Below are 23,615 nucleotides of genomic sequence, written 5' to 3' on the forward strand. Positions count from 1 at the left end.
GCGTACCACACAGCTCGCTCTCGTTCGGCCACGCTCACAGCCAGACTTTTCGAGCCGGCCAGGGTGGCCGAGCGGTTGTAGGCGTTACAGTCTGGAACCGCGCGACCACTACGGTCGCAGGTTCGAATCCTGCCTCGGGCATGGATGTGTGTGATGTCCTTAGGTTAGTTGGGTTTAATTAGTTCTAAGCTCTAGGGGACTGATGACCTCACAAGTTAAGTCCCATAGTGCTCAGAGCCATTTGAACAATTTCTTTGACTTTTCGAGATGTCAGCATTTGCTTAGACTTAACCTTCGTTGAGGATGAAGAGTGCCTCCATTCCATTGGTCGCCGTTTTGGTTCAAATGGCTCTGAGCACTATGGGACTTATCATCTGTGGTCATCAGTCCACTAGAACTTAGAACTACTTAAACCTAACTAACCTAAGGACATCACACACATCCATGTCCGAGGCAGGATTCGAACCTACGAATGTAGAGGTCGCGCGGTTCCAGACTAAAGCGCCTAGAAGCGCTCGGCCACAGCGGCCGGCCAGACGGCTTATCGGTTTCGCCTATAGCTGTTTGCGCGTCGTGGTGGAAAGCTGTCAAAGCACTGCCAGGTGTCAGGAGGAGAAAGATGAGGAGCAGGAGGAGGAGGTGATTAGCGTTTAACGTCCCGTCGACAACGAGGTCATTAGAGACGGAGCAAAAGCTCGGATTAGGGGAAGGTGGAAAAGAAAAGCCGCCGTGCCCTTCAGAATCCATTTGCCTTAAGTGATTTAGGGAAATCACGGAAACGTAAATCACGATTGCTGGACGCGGGTCTGAACCGGTGTCTACAGTGCGAGTCCAGTGTGCTAACCACTGCATCCCACTCGGTTCAGGTGTCAGGAATTTCCTAAAGTTGACTCGACTGTATGAGTGTTTTTGTAGTAAGGAATAAATTTATTAGAACTCCATGGACGATACGACCGTCATATTTTCTGATCTACGATAGGTAGGTGGTTCTTAACCTCACAGCGCTTGTTGCCTGACAGTAAGGAACATGTGTACAAAGTATGGTTGAAATCGATCCAGTGGCTTAGGAGATGTATAGAAAACACACACACACACACATTTTTGTAATATGTTTGGGTTAGGGAGAGGGCTGCTTCGTGGTACTTGTCTTGCGGAGTACATCCACATAAAAACTTGGGAAAGGAAGAGTAAGAGAAATGAATATGATGTTCAGTGCCAGCGAATGTGCAAAATCACAGTATAACAAACCACACATTGTAAGTTGTTTTACGTTTATTTATATTTTATTAGCACATTTTACATATAATTAAGAGAATGTAATCCAACTGCCATAGCTGAGCGCCGTTATCTACAAACTAACACTAAATATATTTCTGTAGTATGTACTGCAGCTATGACTGCGTGTTTGTAATGGTATATTGGCATGAATTGGAAGATATCCATAGAGCGTGTCTGTAAATTATACACCACCTCTATTTCCTACGTATTTGTGTAGGATACAACACGCCTTATGTGCATCTACAACGAAATCAACACCTAAGTTCAGTGGCCTGCTTATCTGCCTTTATCCCCAGTGTGCACTATGAGAAACGTCTAGCTCGAGAATGACGATGGTTCAGTACTTGTCGTTGCACAAAAAGAATAACAAACATTCAGTTTACAGAGTGGGATCGCAACACAGGTGTGCTCAGTATCTCTTCTTCTGTCGTATCACCTCACGATTCCACAGATACACAGCCGTGGCTGTTTCCGTAACCCCCTGCATAGTCCGGTGACTGACCTGCGGCCAATCAACTGCCAGCCGCACAGGCCAGTTCTGTCCAGGTCGTGCTAGCTGCGGTCACGGCCGCACGAAAGTTCCGAGAAGAAGCCCGAAGGAACGTCCAATCCGGCAAGAACTATCATCACAATTCATGAAGAACGGAAGTAAATTGTGTCCCACTGTATCACGGCGTTGTTGGGAAAATGTGCAGACTGAACGCTAGAAGAGTCGGAAAGGGAGACGGTACATGTTGTTACATGAATGGTGACTATCAACGATTATCTGCACACTTTGGCTGTATGATGCACGTAACTTTCGGAAGGAGGGGAAGGGCGGATTGTAGGAGGATGATGGGGGAGATAGGGAGCAAGAGAGGAGGAAGGAGGTTCCACGATACACCAGTTCCCTGTGCGACAGACCGAGGGATGGTACACACATTTGGTATGTAGGACATCCAGAGCTGAGAAAATGGTTCAAAAGGCTCTGAGCACTATGGGACTTAACATCTGAGGTGATCAGTTCCCTAGGACTTAGAACTTCTTAAATCTAACTAACCTAAGGACATCACACACACATCCATGCCCGAGGCAGGATTCGAACCTGCGACCGTAGCGGCCGCGCTGTTGCAGACTGAAGTGCCTAGAGCCGCTCGGCCACTGCGGCCGGCTCCATAGCCGAGAGGCATGATCATTAACTTACAGAGATCCGCTTCAGTTGTACTAGTCGTCGGACCATCATAGATTTCGATACCGAAAAATTTATGGTGAGAACTAGCTGACAAACCAAGCGTTGCATGGGTACTCATTTTACCAACGTTATATAAAAAACGAAAACAAAACATGAACTATGTTTTTAGTGAAGTATCGTAAAAATATCTTTTCCATGTATTCGTGAAAACACTTATGAAATGTCTGCAGTGAAGTATCTTGGTTTAAATAAACGTTGTATGTTACGATAACCGGGGACCTAGAAACGACGGAGAGGCTCCGTCCCCGCCGCAGCCGCAGTGGTCCACAACCCCACGACGACTACCGCAGTCCACTTCACCCGTCCACCGTCCCACACCGAACCCAGGATTGTTGTGCGGTTCGGCCACCGGTGGACCCCCCAGGGAACGTCTCACACCAGACAAGTGTAACCCCTATGTTTACGTGGTAAAGTAATGGTGGTGTACGCGTACTTTGAGAACTTGTTTGCGCAGCAATCGCCGACATAGTGTAGCTGACGCGGAATAAGGGGAACCAGCCCGCATTCGCCGAGGCAGACGCAAAACCGCCTAAAAACCATCCACAGACTAACCGGCTCACCGGACCTCGACACAAGTACGCCGAGCGGATTCGTGCCGGGGACCAGGCGCTCCTTCTTGCTCCGGAAAGCCGGGCATTAGACCGCTCGGCTAACCGGGCGGGCTTAAGTAAACGTTAGTACAACTGAAGCGGGTATCTCTACATTAATCAGGATAGTTCTGCACGTGTTGTCCACTAACAAAAGGTTGGAAAACATATTATCTGGCTTGTCTTTCATACTGAAAATTGAAACAGATTTAATAATACTGAGCGAGGTGGCGCAGTGGGTAACTCACTGGAGTACCATTTGGGAGGACAGCGGTTCAAACCTGCGTCTGGGCAGTTTTCCTTGATTTCTCTAAATCGCTCCAGGCAAATGCCAGGATGGTTCCTTTGAAAGGGCACGGCCGATTTTCTTCCCTAATCTGGGCTTGTGCTCCGTCTCTAATGACCTCTTTGTCGACGGGAGGTTAAACACTAATCTCCTCCCCGGGAAACAAAGCAAGTTGAGTACCCAGTCTTGTCTGCTGTATTTTGCTGCCTCCGAATATATTCTAAATTTTTTCCTATATTATGATAATGACACTATGGTAGTGTACCAAATACCCAGTGACAGCGTGGTAATTTCATGTTCATAAATAAGTTTAATCTCACTGACTTTCATTGCTCATTATATACGACTTGCTAATGTAGCCGCAATGATCTAATTAGTTAACTCAGAATCTTTGTTAATTTTCAAATATTGTTAACTGAAAAGGTTCGTATAGTACTACCTTAAATATTTAGTGGGCTGTAGGAAATATATTTCGGCATATTAACGCCTATCATTTGAAAGTAGATACTTTTCCGTATAATATCTAAAAGTGTCTGAAACTAATTATCTTCCGAATTAATGAACATTAAAGCTTTAGAACATTGCTGACTTCAGTTACAAATTACATCAAAATTCTTGTTAGATTCTGAACTTCGGAATTATGATTTTGTTGATATATTTTTTGTTTCTCATGTGACGTGCAGAATTTGTTAATTAACTCTAATTAGATAGTTAAGTATTTTGTGGGTCACAAAATATTGTATTTAAGTTGGCTTCTGTTAATAATGAGTAGTGTAAAACATATTGTTCATAGGCGAAACATTATATAGACCGAGTACATCAGTCAGACTGCTTGACGCCGCGAGTAAACTGAGCAACGTCAATGTCTGCTGTCGTGATAGTGTGCCATGTAGCCCAGTGATTAATATTCTGAAATGTTCGCTTATATTGCGTACAGTTCGTTTTCTTCGGCCACTGGTTTAATTCATGACTCCTGTGACAATAATTACTAATTAATTCCCAGTGAGAAGTTATTGGAGGAACAGTGATTATTGACTCCTAAGAACCATAACTCGTTTGCAGGGCAGTGTTGACGGACTAATGACTATTTTTGTGCACTATCTTAAGAGTTCCTGAAATGTGTGTGAGGACATTGATTGGTGAATTGATGCGTTACGTTTTTGTCGCGTGTGGATCGTGTAGAATGACTAGACTGTGTAGCGTGATTACAGCACTAAACAATTTAACGATCTATGAACTAGTGTGGTAGGTAACAATCTGCATTCCTTTAATCTGAACTATAAGTGGGACTCGAAACTGGCCACATCAGTGAATATTTCAAATGGTTCAAATGGCTCTCAGCATTATGGGACTTAACATCTGAGGTCATCAGTCCCCTAGAACTTAGAGCTACTTAAACCTAACTAACCTAAGGACATCACACAGATCCATGCCCGAGGTAGGATTCGAACCTGCGACCGTAGCAACAGTGTGTTTCCGGACTGAAGCGCCTAGAACCTCTTGGACACAGCGGCCGGTAGTGAATATTTACATCAAGAGTTTAATTCAAGTCTTTTAAATCTACCTCTGGTGTCGACCACAATTTTGTTATAGGCTATTATCAGAACTAATATCTTTCAGCTAGTTTTGGACCAAGTGCAGGTACCGAGAAGAACAGAAGAAGCTTATGCACAAGGAAGCAGGTTTGTTCCACCAGGAAGTCGACATCGGGGAAATTTGAGGCTGCAGATAATCTATGGAACTGCCTGCACACAATTCGCTCTACAGAGTCTCCGCTGCACGAGCTCCATCAACTACTAAATAGGCTGCAAATACAAACGTATCCAAAGTACCAGTGCTCTTTTTAGCACACATCTGAATTGGGCGCGTCCACGCTTCGTCCTTATGACGGCTTGCTTTACGACGTCTTGGACTCTGCTGGCGACATTTCAATGAGGTGTGTAACTGTCTGTGATAGAAAGGCACCCTATACTTAGTCAAGAGCCGAAACCAGAGAAGGTACTTAGGTTCGTCGCTTGGGTCTGGAGCAAAGTTGACGTTCGGGTCTCTATAACACAGTCCATATCAGGAAAGTCTTGGTCCACAAAATATTGTCTCACAGATGCTGTTTTATGACACGAAAATTATGCTAGTAGAAACAGTCATCGTCTCCGAACTGTTCCCATACTGTAGACAATACACAATGCTGAAAAAGATGTTCCGTATCTTTTCGCTAACAGCGTTTCCTTAAGTGCAGTAAGGGGAGCAGACGCTAACGATGAAGAACACTTCCATGCCGTAACACTACTTCACTGTTGGCTGTACGGATGATGATTGGTAACATTCTCCACGCATTCAACAAATCCAAACCTTCCCATCGGACTGTCTCAGGCTATAAGACGATTTATCTCTCCACTTCATTCGTTTCGACATGCACCGCCCAGTCCCGTCGCTATTTGCACCACTTGAAGTGTGTAGCTTATGAGCAGCTGCTCCACTGCTAAACCACATGCTTTTTAACTCCCTACGGACAGTCACTGTGCTAACTGGACTGCTGGTAGTTCTACGAACTTAACGAGTGATTCTGTCCGCTCATGTTATGCGATTTTGTACAGCCACCCTCCCCAATGGCTAACGAAAAATGTACCTATTCAAAAAAGCAGCTAAAAATTCACTTGACTTCTTCCTGAGAGACAATCTTCACTCCTTCCAAACTATAAGTGTAGACGACATGTGGTTTGAATTCAAAGAAATAGTATCGGCAGCAATTGAGAGATTTATACCACATAAATTAACAAACAACGGAGCTGATCCTCCTTGGTACACAAAACGGGTCAGAACACTGTTGCAGAAACAACGAAAAAAACATATCAGATTTAAACGGACGCAAAATCTCCAAGATTGGCGATCTCTTACAGATGCTCGAAATTTAGTGCAGATTTCAGTGTGAGATGCTTGCAGTAGTTTCCACAACGAAACTTTGTCTCGAAGCCTGGCAGAAAATCCAAAGAGATTCTGGTCGTATGTGAAGTATGCTAGCGGGAAGACATAATCAATGCCTTCACTGCGCGATGGCAAAAGAAATACTATCGACGACAGTGCTGGCAAATCAGAGTTACTACACACATCCTTCCGAAATTCTTTCACCAAACAAGACGAAGTAAATATTCCGGAATTCGAATCAAGAACAGCTGCCAACATGAATGCCGTAGAAGTAGATACCCTCGGAGTAGTGAAGCAACTTAAATCACTTAACAAAAGCAACTCTTCCGGTCCAGACTGTATACCAGTCAGGTTCCTTTCAGAGTATGCTCATACTATAGCTCCATACTTAACAATCACATACAACCGTTCGCTCGATGACAGATCCATACCCAAAGACTGAAAAGTTGAAAAGGTCGCACTAAAGAAAGGTAGTAGGAGTAAGCCACTAAATTACAGGCGAATATCTTTTACGTCGATATGCAGCAGGATTTTGGAACATATATTGTGTTTGAACATTACGAATCACCTCGAAGAAAACGGCCTACTGACACACAGTCAACACGGATTTAGAAAACATCGTTCTCTTTAGTTGCGCGATGTGTTGAGTGCTATCAACAAGAGATTTCAAATTGATACCGTGTTTCTACGCTTCTGTACCACACGCGCGACTTGCAGTGAAATTGCGAGCTTGCAGGATATCGTCTCAGTTATGTGACAATTCGTTATTTCCTCTCAGAGAGGTCACAGTTCGTAGTAATTGACGGAAAGTCATCGAGTAAAACAGAATTGATTTCTGACGTTTCCCACTGTAGTGTTACAGGCCCTTTTCTGTTCCTTTTATATATATATATATATATATATATATATATATATATATATATATATATATATATATATATATATAATGATTTATGACACAATTTGAGCAGCCGTAGTAGGTTGTTTGCAGATGATGCTGTAGTTTATCGACTAGTAAAGTCAAACGAATGGCAAAACGTTTTAAAAAAAAAGATATCCGTATGTCGCGAAAATTGGCAGTTGACCTTAAATAATGAGAAGTGTGAGGTCATCCACACGAGTGCTAAAAGAGATCCGCTAAACTTCAGTTACACGATAAATTAGTCAAATCGAAGAGCCGGAAATTCAACTAAATGCTTAGGAATACAATTAAGAACAACTTAAATTTGAAGGAACACACAGAAAAATGTCGTGGGGAAGGCTAACCAAAGACTGCGTTCTCTTGGTAGGACACTTAGAAAATGTTAGAGGATTTTAGAGACTGCCTACACTACGCTTGTCCGTCCACTTTTAGAATACTGTTGCGTAGTGTGGGATCCTTACTAGATAGGATTGACAGAGTTCATCGAAAAAGTTGAAAGAAGGGCAGCACGTTTTGTATTATCGCAAAATAGGGGAGACAGTGTCACTGAAATGACACAGGATTTGGGGTGGATATCATTAAAACAAAGGCATTTTACGTTGTGTCGGAGTATTCTCATGAAATTTCAATCATCATCCTTCTCCTCCAAATGCGAAAGTATTTTTGTTGGCACCGACCTAAGCAGGAAGAAACGATCACCGTGATAAAATAAGGGAAATCAGAGCTCGCACGGAAATTTGATTTATTTAGGGTATGGCTAACACAGACATACCATGAAATTAAATTACATATACATATGTACATATTGATAAACAAGAAACTTATGTTTGTCTTTACAACTGAATATCCAGTCCTTCAATCCACTGCATCTGGAGCTGCTAGCAGGAAGTCCTCTTCGGCGCCGTGATAGGTTAGAATTCAGCATTCAGTGACAATGTGGTGAACAGTCTGGTATGGAGCTCCGCAGTCACAGGCTGGATCAGGCAGCTTCTTCCACTTAAAGAGAGCTTCTCTGCATCGGCCATGGTCAGTACGGATTCTGTTGAGAGTAGTCCAGGTCTTGCGTGGTAGGTCGAATCCACTTGGAACTTTAGCACCTGAGAAGATGTTATGCAGGCACACATCTGTCACTGCTGCCCACCGACATTTCCATTCTTCAGGAGGTTTGAATTACTTAGCAATCATGTTAGCAGCATTGCACAGAGTTGGATGGCATGATTTCAGTCTCTTACGATTTAAAAGTGGCAGGTCGCTGTGCACGGGAAGGTTAGAATTCATGGAGATCTTGTGGAATTCTCTTATAAGGGCGGTACATCTGCGTAGATCAGGAGGCGTTATAACGGTTAACAGTGGAAGCCAATAAACTGGATTAGATCTGATTGCGCCAGATATTATGCGCATTGTCGTATTCAGCTGGGTACCAACAAGCTTTGTATTGAGTACACCAAGCCCAGAGCTGAAGCTCGCACGGTGGTTTCTGAAGGTCCCCAGGTAGTTCCGCGTAGCTTGAGGAGGATGTTGTTTCGAGCCCTCAGTTTTTGAGCTAAGTTAAGAAGGTGTTGTTTGAATCACAATGTACGATCCAGGATAACACCAAGATATTTTGGGTTCCAGTTATGGCGAAGAATTGTGCCTCTGAAACTTACCCACAGTTTTACGTTCGCCAACCGATTATTTAGATGGAAGCAACACACTTCTGTTTTACTCACACTGGGTTGGAGGCTCCAGATTTTGAAGTAATTATCTAATGCAGACAGGTCATTGGTTAAAATCTCTTCTATTGTCTTAATTTCCTTGTGTTCTACGGCTAGAGCCAGGTCATCGGCATAGCAGTATTTTCTGGACGAAGTGTCAGGTAGATCAGATGTACGTTGAACAGCAATGGCGAGAGAACTGATCCTTGAGGCAATCCGTTGTTCAGCTTCCTCTCCTTACGTATGTTGCTTCCAGTGATTACCTGGAACTTCCGATCGCTTAGCATGCTGTTAATCAGTCGAGCCATTGTTCTGCAGGGTATGGTGCGGAGAAATTTGTAGATCAGGCCTTCCCTTCACACAGTGTCGAAGGCGGCAGTTAGATCAACAGACGCCACAGATGTTTTCTGCTTCATTTGGTATCCTGACTCTATGAAGGATGTGAGAGACAATATTTGGCCGCAGCAGCTACGCCCTGGTCTGAAGCCTGCTGATGAACTGGAACGTTCTCTAGGATAGCGCCACTTACTCTGTTATATACTAGCCTTTCAAAAAGCTTGTGTAGAAGCTAAGTACGGCAATTGGGCGACAGCTTTCTACTATGTTGCTGGATTTGCCGGGTTTCAGAACACATATTATCTCCGCCTTTTTAAACTCCATTGGAAGTTGACTAGTCAGCAGGATGTCAGTGAAGAGTTCTGCCAGCCACTTCTTAGCTTTCCCTCTCACATGGATCAAGAATTCTGGATGGACACCATCGAATATAGGTGCCTTGAGAGGTTTGAGGTCCTTCAGTCGAGGCAATCCGTTGTTCAGCTTCCTCTCCTTACTTATGTTGCTTCCAGTGATTACCTGGAACTTCCGATCGCTTAGCATGCTGTTAATCAGTCGAGTCATTGCTTAAATGTCTAAAACTGTGAAGGGATGGGTATACTCAGATGAGGAAGATGCCTTCTTTTTCAGGTCACGAAGCTGTCGTCTGATATGTCTTGTGTGTTCCTTGTCAGGAGGCACTCTTGAGGTAGTAATGATGTGGGAAGCTATTTGATCTGGTGTTACTTCGGAATTTTTTCTGCATGCGCACGGAAAGATACAGGTGTTCGTCCTTTCCGTGCGCTGTACGAGATTGGGAATAATGGAGAATTATTATGAAGGTGGTTCGATGAACCCTCTGCCAGGCACTTAAAGGTGATTTATAGAGTAACGAGGTAGATGTAGATGTATTATGTCCGACAGTCACTGTCTGGTCTTGATTTAGTAGTTGTTGCTTCTGTGTGTTTTCTCTTCACAATCACTTGCGCAGGTTGAGGATGGTTAATATGTCTCTGATGAATTTGTTACTAATGCAACATCCGATGACTAGTCCGCGTTCCAAGTAATAGAGCTTTGCTCACCGACTCACTGTGCTATTACTGCTGATAACAGCCTCGCCTTCTTTTCATACTTGCGGAACAGCCTCTCCGCACTGCATACGAGTGTACGTACACTAAGGATTGGCTAGCGCAGGGAGTCTCCAAACTACGGCCCGTGGGCCGAAACCGACCTGCGAGGGCCGGCAAACCGGCCCGCGTTAGCTGGCCGGACATCCCCGGTATCCGGGCCGCCAAATATTTGAGCTGGTACCTATACTGCCAACAACTGAGTTTCGAGGCCTATCGCGACCAATACACCGCGACATTATCGGAGCTCTATCTTTACAAAGCGGAAGGTCATGGTTAAACTTATAATAAATAAACAGACAGACCATTCTCCGCGCGATAGTGAAAAAAAAGAACGGTTAACAGACTAGTTTGGCGAAAACATTTTAAGTAAAAAAATTCTTTGCACTGTGTTCTACTCACGAGTCTGGTGCAAGTCTTTCAAATGGACGCCACTTCGGCGACTAGCCTTAGTAATCAATCATTATGGAAGATGCTTCTTCAGCGAGGTCTCACTTTCTTTTTATTACGTTGTAAAATACACATAGCAAGTAAATCGTATAAAAATATTTTTATTTAAAGGCAATTTAAAGAAAATACGGTACCTGGTGTACATAATGTTATTTGATATTTTAGTGTAACTGATGTATAAAAATAACTATTTAATTTATATCTTGAAAACTCACAGTGTTTGAGTACTCACGTAAATAAATTTAACATCTTAGTGATAATTAGTGACTTTATGTATCTGTAACTTTCTTTACATAATTACCTCCAGTTGTGGATCAAGTTTACTGGTAGAGATAATCATCAGCGACTTCGAATGCTCATCACTTAATTTTGATCTGTAAATACTTTTTGCATGTTTCATTTTGGAGAAAGTTTTTTTACACAAGTCAGTAGTGCCAAAAGCAGAAAAAAAAGCCACGGGCAAATTTATGTAAATTTGGAAACTCTGTGGATGGAAGACACTTACAAAATTCCAGTAATGTTGACTTGGAATGTTTTTCTTTAAAAAAAGTTGCTACACTGCAAATCAATAAACTAAAGTTCTGCGGGTAACGCTTCTATATCGACGTCAAAGAGGGATTTTGAAATATCTTGATATCGTTTGAATTTGCATCGATATCTGAAAAACGTGATTCAAAACTAATTTTTACAGCGCCCAAAGCGTAATTGGCTTACACTGTTTCGCTACTAAATGAGCCACACGAAAACTAGCACGAGTTGCTGCATTTTATTCAGCATTTACTTTCTTAAACAGCGACTGCTGGGTTTTTAGCTGGCGTTTCAGAGACTCATACATTTCTAACCGTTCGCATTCTGTAATCTTGGAGTAATTCTGAGAGTGCTTAGTCTCATAATGACGTTTTATATTGTATTCTTTGAAGACTGATATTGCTTCATTGCAAATAATACACATTGGTTTGTTGCTTGACTCCACCAAGAAATATTGACATCCCCACTGCTCTTTAAAAATTCTACATTCACTGTCAACCTTTCGTTTCTTTTCCATATTTGTAGAGAACTTCACAAAAGATTGTAACCTGAAAATAAAATTGTGCTATTTAATACTAATAAAACTAGAGAGTAGTCTGCCTAAACAAAATGCAATGAATTTATTTTTAAGGTATATTAATTACTAAATTAAATACTCACAATTACACTGTAGTTCCACTAAAAAATACAGTGACAAAATACTCAAGTCGTACTATACGTATTTCGATTTTCAGATTTTCCATGTCTCTTCGAATTCAAACTTTGAACTGTCCCACACTTCGTCGTCTCACCTACTAGTACAGCGCATAAAACACTAAAAAACTCGTGAGAAAAATTCGCAACATAGACACAATCACGCAACAGATCAAATACATGCTCTGGCTCTGCTACTAGCTACAAGACTACATAACTAAACTTATTGTTGCGACGCTTGAAATAACAATGCGTTGACATACTCTACCTCTGTTACGTCTTGCAGTAATAGTGTTGCTAACAATGATTTTGAGATTTCGTTAATTTTGCAGGGCGCTTTCGTGAAGAATGTGGAGTGACATGTGTCGGTGAAATTCGCCAGAATAAAATACCCCAGAATTTCGGCCAGGTACGTCCACCAATCAAAATTATGTAATCAAATAAAAATCGTGGTTCGTTTCAGTTCTAGTTATTCCCACAACATTAGATTTTTGCGATTTCATCTTTCCTTTAGCCTTGTGTTACTGTGATCATGGAGTGCTAGGGTGCTTTGATCCCACTGGGTGGATCTTGTCCCTTATGACTTCGTGGAGGAGTCAATGTGTCCCGCCGACTAAAAAGTTTGGAGACCCCTGGGCTAGCGTATGTTGAGCTACTAGTGCTTTATTCAGTTCGCGAATTTTAAGCTAAGCGTTTTCGTGAAACACGGAAGACAACTGAATATCATATTGTCGGTTGTATTCGCGCAACTGAAATGTTTAAATTCAAAATAAGAGACGACTGATGTTCAAAGAGGCACAAATACCCTTATGGGATGGTTTTTTTTCCCCAAAACCTGGTGGGTAGAAACACCTGAATGCAACGGGTCTCAGTTTTAAGAGCTTAACAACACGCTCCGTACACAGGCAGCTCGCTGTCTAGAGGCCGCGTTCCCACTGGCCCGTCCTCGCGTCTGCCTCCAACTGAAAACGCCTCTGGTCTTGTCCGGACCTATTGGAACACGGCGGGCTGAGTGCCGCGGGGCTAAGCTGCTGACGAGGGCTGCATTCCGAGTGGCGGCCGCCCTTTGAACTCTCTTTTCCTTCGGCTCGCGCTTCTCTTTAATATTCAATCCGGGCGAAACGCGAAATGAAAACGTTGGACGGCCGTGAGAAATTAGGCACGGGTCACGACTCGCGCTTAATAACGGGGAAGGTAGAGAGGCGAGGCGAAAGAGAGAGAGATGGACGGAGAGAGAGAGAGAGAGAGAGAGAGAGAGAGAGAGAGAGAGAGAGACAGACAGACAGACAGAGAGAGAGGTGGGAAGGCTCAGGCTAAAGCAAGCAGGATAAGGCGGAGCTCCGTACGGCACGCGCTTTCAATTAACTACAAATTATTCGCGGGGCAAACACGCAGAGCAGCAAAGCGGTTCCTCAAACGCTCCGCTCGCTATACTGGGAAACATAATTCATGCATTATACAGGCACCTTAATTATTCCCAGTGTGATCTGCACAGCATAGGGCGCTCCAACTGCTGGGTGCCAACAGGCGGCCAGAAATACTGGCGGAAGACGTGTGCAACGCCTCCAAACTCTGCTTCGTTATCTGCTCGCCCGCTTTCATTGACGTCCCTTCTCTCTCTCTCTCTCTCTCTCTCTCTCTCTCTCTCCCTCTCTCTCCCCCTTTCCCTCTCCCTCTCTATCTATTTCTATATTCCTTAGTAGCCCTTTCTCTCCTCATTATTCGCTGCTCAAATTAGATCTCTTGAATTTTTTACATTTCAACAGAAAGCAGTTCACACACACCTGTTGTTCTTTACTGTTTTCATTAAAGTAAAATTGTATCACAGCTGAGAATGAGACGTTTCAGTTATTACACGCTTTCTCACATTTTAAACTGAGCGCTTAATTAACGTATGACCGTACTTCAAACAGACTGTGCGGTCTCCCAAAGAACCCTGCAGAAATGAAATATTTTCTACGGAGATTAAGGGGACCTGCTCGTGAACAGGTAAAATTTTAATCCCTTTCTTCTAGAGTGCATTACTCTTCATCTATAACACTTAAGAATTTGCCGGTTTATTCCAATACCGAATGGCATTACGTTAAGCAGCAGTATAAACTGTATTTATTTATCGTGTTCAAATGCACGGATTAAAAAGGGTGTCATACAGGGATGTAGTCTTCGCCTCTACTTTTAGGTCTGTACATCGAAGAAACAATGATGGAAATTAAAGAAAGTTTCAAGAATGGTATTAAAATTCATGAAGATAAGATTCGCTGATGACATTGCTATCCTGAGCCAAACTGAAGAAGAATTACAGGATCTGCTGAATGAAATGAACAGTCTAATGAGTTCAGAATATGTTAATCGAAAAAAGACGAAAGTAATGAGAAGTACCAGAAAAGAGAACAGCGAGAAACTTAACATCAGGATTGATGATCACGAACTAGATGAAGTTAATGAATTCTCCTACCTAGGCAGCAAAATAACAAATGACGGACGGAGCAAGGAAGACATAAAAGCAGCCTAGCACTGATAAAAAGGGGACTAGCAAAGGCTTGAATTCGAGGAAGGAATTTATGAGAGCGTACATTTGGAGCACGCCATTATATGGTAGTGAAACATGGGCTGTGGAAAAACCGGAAGAGAAGAGAATCAAAGGATGGTGCTACAGAAGAATGTTGAAAATTTGGCAGACCGACAAGGTACGAAATGACGAGATTTTGTGCAGAATCGGAGAGGAAAGGGATATGTGGAAAACATTGACGAGAAGAAGGAAGAAAGTGGAAATTTGTGGTAAGTTTTATGGGACCAAACTTCTGAGGTCATTAGTCCCTAGGTTTACACACTACTTAACCTAACTTAAACTAAATTACGCTAAGGACAACACACACACACCCATGCCCAAGAGAGGACTCGAACCTCCGACGGGGGAAGCCGTGCTAACCCCGGCAAGATGCCAACCGCACGGCTACACCGCGCGGCCAAGAAGAAGGGACAGGATGTAGGACACCTGTTAAGGCATCTGGATATGACTTCCATGGTACTTGAGAGAGTTGTAGAGAATAAAAACTGTAGAGGGAGTCAGAGACTGGAATACATACAACAATTAATTGAAGACGTAGGTTGCCAGTACTACTCTGAGATGAAGAGTTTGGCACAGTACAGGAATTCGTGGTGGGCCGCATCAAACCAGTCAGAAGACTGCTGATTCAAACAAAAACAGTTCATTTTCTACAACAATTTATTCACGCAATGAATTTTGAAGACTGATACGCACACGTCAAAAGAGTTTTGCATTATCCCGGTTCCCAGAACTCCTTAAGACAGACGTTGAGTGTGCATATTGTATCACAGACACAGCCCCTTTGACTGTTCAGAGATGTCACTAAACCCGCCCAAAGACGTAAACAACTTTGCATGAGCACAGCCTATTAGACGGAGGGGGTCCGACAGCCGGTCATTTCCAGTCATTCCACCAAGAAGGAAGTACACGGTACATATTGTCTCTATTTCAACTGTGCCTACATGGTCAATACCGCGGTTCGATCGCGTCCGAATTGTTACTTTGTGCCAGGAAGGGCTCTCGACAAGGGAAGTGTCCAGGCGTTTCGGAGTGAACCAAAACTATGTTGTTAGGACATGGAAGAGATACAGAGAGGCAGGAACTGTCGATGACATGCCTTGCTCAGGCCGCCCAAGGGCTACTACTGCAGTGGTTGACCGTTACCTACGGATTATGGCTCGGAGGAACACTGACAGCAACGCCACCATGTTAAATAATGCTTTTCGTGGAGCCAAAAGACATCGTGTTACGACTCAAAATGTGCGCTATAGGCTGCACGACGCAGCTTCACTCCCGACGTCAATGGCGAGATCCATCTTTGCAACCACGAGACCATGCATGCAGCGCGATACAGATGGGCCCCAACAACATGCCGAATGGACCGCTCAGGATTGGCATCACGTTCTGTTCACCGATGAGTGTCGCAAACGCCTTCAACCACACAATCGTCGGAACGTGGAGGCAATCCGGTTAGGCTGAACGCCTTAGACACACTGTCCAGCAAGTGCAGCAAGGTGGTGGTTCCCTCCTGTTTTGGGATAGCATTATGTGGGGCCGACGCCTTCGCCGCTGGTTGTCATGGAAGGCGCCGTAACGGCTGTAAAATACGTGAATGCCATCCTCTGACCGATAGTGCAACCATATCGGCAGCATATTAGCGATGCATTCGTCTTCATGGACGACAATTCGCGCCCCCATCGTGGACATCTTGTGAATGACTTCTTTCAGGATAACGACATCGCTCGACCAGAATGGCCGGCATGTTCTCGAGACATGAACCCTATCGAACATGCCTGGGATAGATTGAAAAGGGGTGTTTACGGACGACGTGACCCACCAGTCACTCTGAGGGATCTATGCCGAATCCCCGTTGAGGATTAGGACAATCTGGACCAACAGTCCCCTGATGATCTTGTGGATAGTACGCCATGACGAATACAGGCATGCATCAATGCAAGAGGTCGTCTTACTGGGTATTAGAGGTAACGGTGTGTACAGCAATCTGGACCACCACCTCTGAAGATCTCGCTGTATTGTGGTACAACGTGCAATGTGTGGTTTTCATGAGCAATAAAAAGGGCGGAAATATTGTTTATGTTAACCTCTATTCCAATTTTCTGTACTGTTTCCGGAACCCTCGGAACTGAAGTGATGCAAAACTTTTTTTGATGTATATGCATAAAGAGTAATGCACTATGAAAGTATGGTATGAAGATGTTAGCTATTCGTAAGCAGGGCCGCTTAAGTAAATGCTAATGTTCTTTTATTTTCGCGAACCCTTAACCAGAGGTTTTCGTGCTGCCGTTACCTATTGCGACCTCCATGCGCCTTTGATAAGATTTTATTCTTTTTCCTGATTTTGAGTTTGGAGAGCTGTATCAAACCAGATCGACACATCTTCCGAATGGTATTGCAGGACGTATCCGCGTCCTCCTCGGTTTTGCCGCAACAGTGGAACACGTTATACACTATCAGGGATGACATTCCGTCGTCGTTTACCATGGGAGGGCCACGTGCGCGTCGTCCACTTCTCCTCCTACCTTTGACGAACGTGCAGAAACATGCTGGACGGCACTGATGTACGGAACGTCGTTTCTGGTGGTAGGAATGGAATCAGATAGTATTTTCGGACGAATCCAGGTTCTGTTTGTTTGTAAATGATAGCCGGATTTTGATTCACTGCAGACAGGGGGGCGGCATCACAATGACTGCATTCGCACAAGACCCACAGCGCCAACTCAAGTCCTCACGGAGTGCGTTGCTGTTGGGCACAACCACAAATCGCAGTTGGTGCGTACACAGGACACAGTGACCAGTGTAACCCACATGAGCGACATCCTGCAACCTTTTGTGCACTACACCCCGGACGCCATTTTTCAGCAGCAAAAACCACGACCATATGGTGCTGCACGAACACCTGCCTTTTCGGTGTCACAGGTTGTCAGCCTTTTGCCCTGGCCCGACAGATCACCAGACTTGCCTCCAGTCGAAATTATGTGGGACATGGAGAAACGACAGGTGCAGCGCTGTGACCCAGTGCCAACCAACACAGATGAACTTTGGAACCTGGTGAAAGCAGCATGGGTGGCTATACAACAGGACGCCTTTCGCGTCGCCAGCCTATGTGGCCGAGAGGTTCTAGGCGCTTCAGTCCGGAACCGCGCGACCGCTACGGCCGCAGGTTCGAATGTTGCCTCGGGAATGGATGTGTGTGATGTCCTTAGGTTAGTTAGGTTTAAGTAGTTCTAAGTTCTAGGCGACTGATGACCTCACATGTTAAGTCCCATAGTGCTCAGAGCCATTTGAACCTTTCGCGTCTACGATGTGACGATGCCATCACGCATGGGACAATTTATCAGGGTCCATAGGGCACCCTGTGCCCACTAGGCAACAGGACACGTGCTGAACCGAGGTGACTGAATTGCTAATCATTTTTGCAGGACGTACATGTCCTGTGAATGAACGTCATATATCTAGTCGTTCAAGGTGTCCTGTTTTTTCTGACATGAGTGTACTTCGGCGAGCATAGTCTTGGCCAATGAGAGCGTTCAGTTGGTACACGGGGAGACGGATACAGATGTCTGTGGTTTTCGCGCGCCGCTGGTTGGATTGATCTCTATATACAGCCTTGTCCTGGCACAGTGTTAGTGGAGTATGGTTCAAATGGCTCTGAGCACTATGGGACTTAACTTCTAAGGTCACCAGTCCCCTAGAACTTAGAACTACTTAAACCTAACCAACCTAAGGACATCACACACATACATGCCCGAGGCATGATTCGAACCTGCGACCGTAGCGGTTGCGCGGTTTCAGATTGTGTCACCTAGAAATGCTCGGCCACCGCGGCCGCCTTAGTGGAGTACACTGGACGCAAACTTGCTGTGAGATCGCTTTCTGCGTGCTCTTGTTTCGAGCTATGGGTTGCGGTAAGATGAAACGTAGCATATTAATCATACTGTTATGCTTTGAGGGCTGTAACACGGCATTAAGAATGGTAGAATTTAACAATCTTTGTGTTCTGAGACAATCAGTCTCGATTCACGTAGGTCATAAATCGTTTTCTTGTCAATGCAGCCTAATAGTTGGTACTCTAAATAAATCACAGCATGGTTCATTTAACCATTCTCGATAGATTTGAACAATTTGTCATTAAATTATTTGGTATTGGTGGCATATGGTGTCACGTGGTTCCTATACAAAGAATTGTATTCGTCCTCCTACTAAGGGCTGTGCTTTGATTTGAAATAATCAGTAAATTGAATACAGTCTCTACGAATTTACTTACATTTCCTTGCCACTCTTAAATTAATAACTCAAACGTCGCGCTTCTTCGTAACAAGCCACGCGTTCGCGCTATTTGTACTTACGCTGCATTAGAGGTTCTGCTACGGACGAGCCGGCCGGTGTAGCGGAGCGGTTCTAGGCCCTTCAGTGTGGAACCGCGCGGCTGCTACGGTCGCAGGTTCGAATCCTGCCTCGGGCGTGGATGTGTGTGATGTCCTTAGGTTAGTTAGGTTTAAATAGTTCTAAGATCTAGGGGACTGATGACCTCGGATGTTAAGTCCCATAGTGCTCAGAGCCATTTGAACAATGTGCTACGTACGTTGCCTTCAGCAAGCGGGTTTTTGATGTTCACAATCAATATTTATGTGTTCAGCAGTGTAATTATTCCTAGATTCTCTGTATGCTTTTTGTGGCCAGCGACATGTCGTGATCCATCCAATATCTGAATGAGTGATTGTTTAAAGTTACCGAAGTCGTATTTTTTCACTTTTTGGGATAACTGCATTGCCACTGTCGGTAGGAGTTTACACAAGTTTGAGGGTCAAAACGTGCCTTACTAAAGCTTTCTTTCTACTGTCACAGCTAGTGCCTTTTCTGAAGTGAGTGTCAAAAGGTACCTAAGTCAGTGACTCTGGCCCCTTTTAACACTCGGACGATGGTAACACTGCAAACTGTTCTCGGCATCTGGTTCTTTTTGTTTCTTTTGTTTCTACGCTGTGTGTGTTGGGCTGATTGGCAAATAGTGGAAGTTATGTTATTGCAGTGTTAGTAACTTGTGGTATTACTACAAAATGAGTGAATGTAGCTATTCAAATGACAACCCATTAAAAGCGCAAAAGAGAAAGGCACACTCAAAAAAAGGTGCGAATACATAGTCCTCATTTACAGGATACAGCAAAAAGAGTCGGGACACCAGAGTTAATAGTGTTCGTGAGGCGAGCTAAAGAGTTCACATCTGCTCTTAATGAGACGACTAAAAAGAGTAAAGAAAATGAAAACATTTTAGGTTTCATATCTGACTACATGCAAAATGTACGTTTACCAAAGATATCTGTTCAGGAAATTTATTACCTGAAGCAACTCGCAGTGAACGTTTTCTGTATTTTCAAAACAGACTTAACTCATTACTATATCTACCACTATGGTCAGGCCCACAAAGGACCCGATAAAGCTGTTTTGTTGCTGTTGGACAACATTAAAAACCATGTACCCGAGCCAGTTACCGAGTTACACCTGTTTTCGGATAACTGTCCCGGGCAAAACAAGAACCATACATTGTCAAGAGTTTGTCCTGCACTGACCGATACGCGCAGGTTTAAAGCGATTAAACAGTTTTTCCTTTGCGTGTAATTCATATGTGACCGAAAATTCAGCGTAGTAAAACGTCCCATTAGGGAATGTGACCGTACCTATACTCCATGAGATGTTTGCGAGCTTGTAGCTAATGTTGAGAAAATAGCAGCCAGGCACAATTAACCCAGTCGAGGCCGATGTGACTACTGGGTGTTCCACTCGGTGGCCTGTTTCCTATAGGAAGCCGCCAGTCTCTCCTGAACCCAGGTACCTTCCAAGAAATTCAAGAGCGCAATTTAGTATTTCCTAGTACTGTTCTTTTTAATACTCTCGTCAAGTATTGTACAAACCAGTGAAGTTCAGTTGGTTTTCAAAGTCTGAATAATTTTATCCTCAAGAAAACTAAAGAAGTATCTTTACCTAGTCAAGACGATTATCCACAAGGGAAAACACCTATCAAAAATAGCAAAATTGAAGACTTAAGTTATGCCGTATATTATAGAAAAACACTGAGACTTTTACGATCAACTTTTATAGTGGCCAGTAGCTTCTGTTTTTCTCAACGATAATGAGTAAGATTCGTAAAAACAAAGCTTTGTAATGTAATAATGTTCGTTAATTATTAAAGATTTATGTTTTTAAAATAAGCTAACAGATATTACTCTTTATTTAATAAAAACTCACATTATTTGAAGCAAAACCATATTTTAAGTTTTTTTGAGAGTTAAAAGTTACCTAAGTCAGCAAGATGAAATAATTTTTTTCTCTTACCCTGTTAGGTATTAGGCGCCGGAACTGTACCTAATTGTAGGTCTATGTAATTTTACCAGAGCACTATTTAATAACAAACAAGAAAAAGTTTGTTTTGTTCTTCTCTAAACTACGAAGAAGTGACTTAGGTACCTCTTAACGGTCATCCATTCATTTGCTTAGGTGCACTGTTATTTCAGACTTCGTGTGGTAAAGTGTTAGACTAACAATCTGAGCCACGCATGACCACAGCACACGCCTTTATCTATAGATTGGGCTTTTATATATTTCCTAAGTCGGGGCATGAACCTGCTCAATAGGTAATTTGTTCACTGAAGTTCAGTTAAATTCGTTTATGCCCATGTGCAGTGTGAGCCTTTCGCTTGTGAGTAGTCACACAGCGTTAAATAAAAAAAGTCTTGGGTCAAAAGTTTGCATGACAAGGGATCATTTCAATCAGGGCATCTGTCTGTAGACATTCTCTTATGTACTCAGAATTAGACAGGCAAGGGTTAGCTTGCAATCTATAATGATCTTTTGTTTCCTCTTCTCGTCTGTTGACAGTCTGAACATGACCAGTGGCTAGTCCAAATAGGTTACGGCACTACCAAATGCTCATGCTTTTGTATCCTAAAAACTCTAAAAAATAAAAGAACAAAAGAACCTTGTCTTTGAAAGCAGCTTCTTCAATTGTTACTGATAGCTGTGTACTTTTTAAGCAAATATAGAGCCTTACGGCACTGTTAGCTAAGAAACAACTTCTTGTTCATGAGTCTAATTGGAAAGTGGTTCATTCTAAGCGCGTCTTATAAGCTTTTCTTGGTACAGCACGTATATCTACTCGTAAGTGTATCCGTTTATACTAGTGGTTCATTCTTGAAACGTTGAAAAGCTTTTGCTTTTTTTCTACTGAGAAGAAGTGCCTTTAAGGAATAAAGGTAGACGAAGTTAAGGAAACAAAATTACCCATGATGGAGGAACAATTTGCCAAAAACAATTCTGAGAACGTACGTTTGGAACACACCGTTGTGTGGTAGTGAAACATGGACTGCGGGAAAGCCAGAACAGAAGAGAATCGAAGCGTTAAAGATGTGGTGGAACACAAGAATTTTGAAAATTAGGTGAGCCGATGAGATAAAAAAAAATGAAAAGGTTCTCCGCATAATCGGCGGAGAAAGAAACATATGGAAAACAGTGATAAGAACAAGGAACATAACGACAGGACATTTATTACATCAGGGGGTAACATCTATGGTACCAGAGGCTAGAAGGAATTATAGAGGATAAAAACTGTAAGGAAACACAGAGGTCTGAATACATACAACAAATAACTGAGGACGTAGGGTACAAGTGCTACTCTGTGAGGAAGAGGTTGGCGCAGGAGAGGAATTCGTGGCGAGCAGCACCAAACTAGAATGTAAATCAGATACGAGAGCTTGAATCATACGGAGGAAGCGGATAAAAGTACTTGAGAATTAAAATATCAGCTGAGAAAGAGAGAAAATATCAAGAAACAGGAAATAGTATCAGAAAAGTCTGTTATATTATATCCGCGAAAATGTATGTTATAATGGATACAGGGTTCTCCTTCTGAAACAATCGATTATGTACAGTTAGAGCACTTGCAGTCTATCTTTGATTTTCGAGGAGAACGAAGATTGTGGCGGAAAAAAGTCTATCAGTGTGGAAAGGTTCGTTTTTCGTCAGTGAATAACCTCGGGAGTGGTAAAACTACTCTGACTCTCCTGTAACTATTACATTTACTAAGGACACCTCTGTCAAATCTGGCAAAACGGTCAGAAGTCGCCATTTCATTTCCATTATGCGCTGCTTTGCAGAAAAGCGTACCTTCGACAGAAGAATGCAGACGAGTGAGCGCCACCGAAAATCCCGATCAGTTGGGAGGTTACTCCAAGAAATTGTTAAATCGAAACAGCTCCCGCCGTAACCGTGACGCAAGTTAATCGCAAACATACTACCATGGACACAATCGTAAGGTAGACTCTGTTTAATTTTGTAATGGAAATACAAACTTGACAACTAATTACGTCACTACTTATAAGAGATGGGTCTGACTTACAAAATATGTTAGTAATGCTGGATATAATTTCTAAAATGTAAACCAGATACGAGAGCTTGAATCACACGGAGGAAGGGGATAAAAGTACATGAAAATGAAACTATCAGATTGAAAGAGACGGAAAATTTCAAGAAATAGGACGTAGTAGCAGAAAAGTCTGTTATATTATACCCGAATCAATTTTTATTCCGCGAAAATGTAGGTTATAATGGACAAAGGATCCTCCTTATGAAACAATCGATTATGTACAATTCTAGCACTTGCAGACGATCTTTGATTTTCGAGGAGAACTAAGAAATGAACAAAATTGTTATTATGACACCACGGACTGTACAATGTAGAGACAGGGGCAGGTTTGAGGAAACCCACCTGGGCAGCATGCGGTTCAGCAGCTGCTCCGTCTTCTTCTTCTCCATGTCCAGCTGCTCGGTGCGTTCACGGATCAGCTCCTCCAGGTTGTTGCTGTACTTCTCCAGCATTTGGAACATCGTGTCGACGAAGTTCACCTTCCTGAAGCAGATTTCAGGCTGATAATTAATGTTTTTATTTACTTCATTTATTCGGTTATTTACTCTTATGGCACCTTTTATACAGGGTGATTCCGTGATGATGTTACAAACTTTCAGAGAT

The 23,615-nt window shown here is 43.1% G+C and overlaps 1 protein-coding gene across 1 annotated transcript in view; it reads right to left on the reverse strand.

Annotated features, from left to right (window-relative positions):
* The window catches only part of LOC126335775 (retinal guanylyl cyclase 2), a gene marked incomplete at its 5' end in the record, with an annotated part of 576,657 nt that overhangs the window by 144,930 nt on the left and 408,112 nt on the right, over positions 1-23,615 (reverse strand). The window contains one exon of the mRNA XM_049999236.1: positions 23,355-23,495. Within this exon, the coding sequence (XP_049855193.1) occupies positions 23,355-23,495 (141 nt within the window). The remainder of the gene's footprint in view (positions 1-23,354; positions 23,496-23,615) is intronic.

The sequence above is a fragment of the Schistocerca gregaria genome, chromosome 2 (assembly GCF_023897955.1).
Source record: "Schistocerca gregaria isolate iqSchGreg1 chromosome 2, iqSchGreg1.2, whole genome shotgun sequence".
Classification (NCBI taxonomy): Eukaryota; Metazoa; Arthropoda; class Insecta; order Orthoptera; family Acrididae; genus Schistocerca; species Schistocerca gregaria.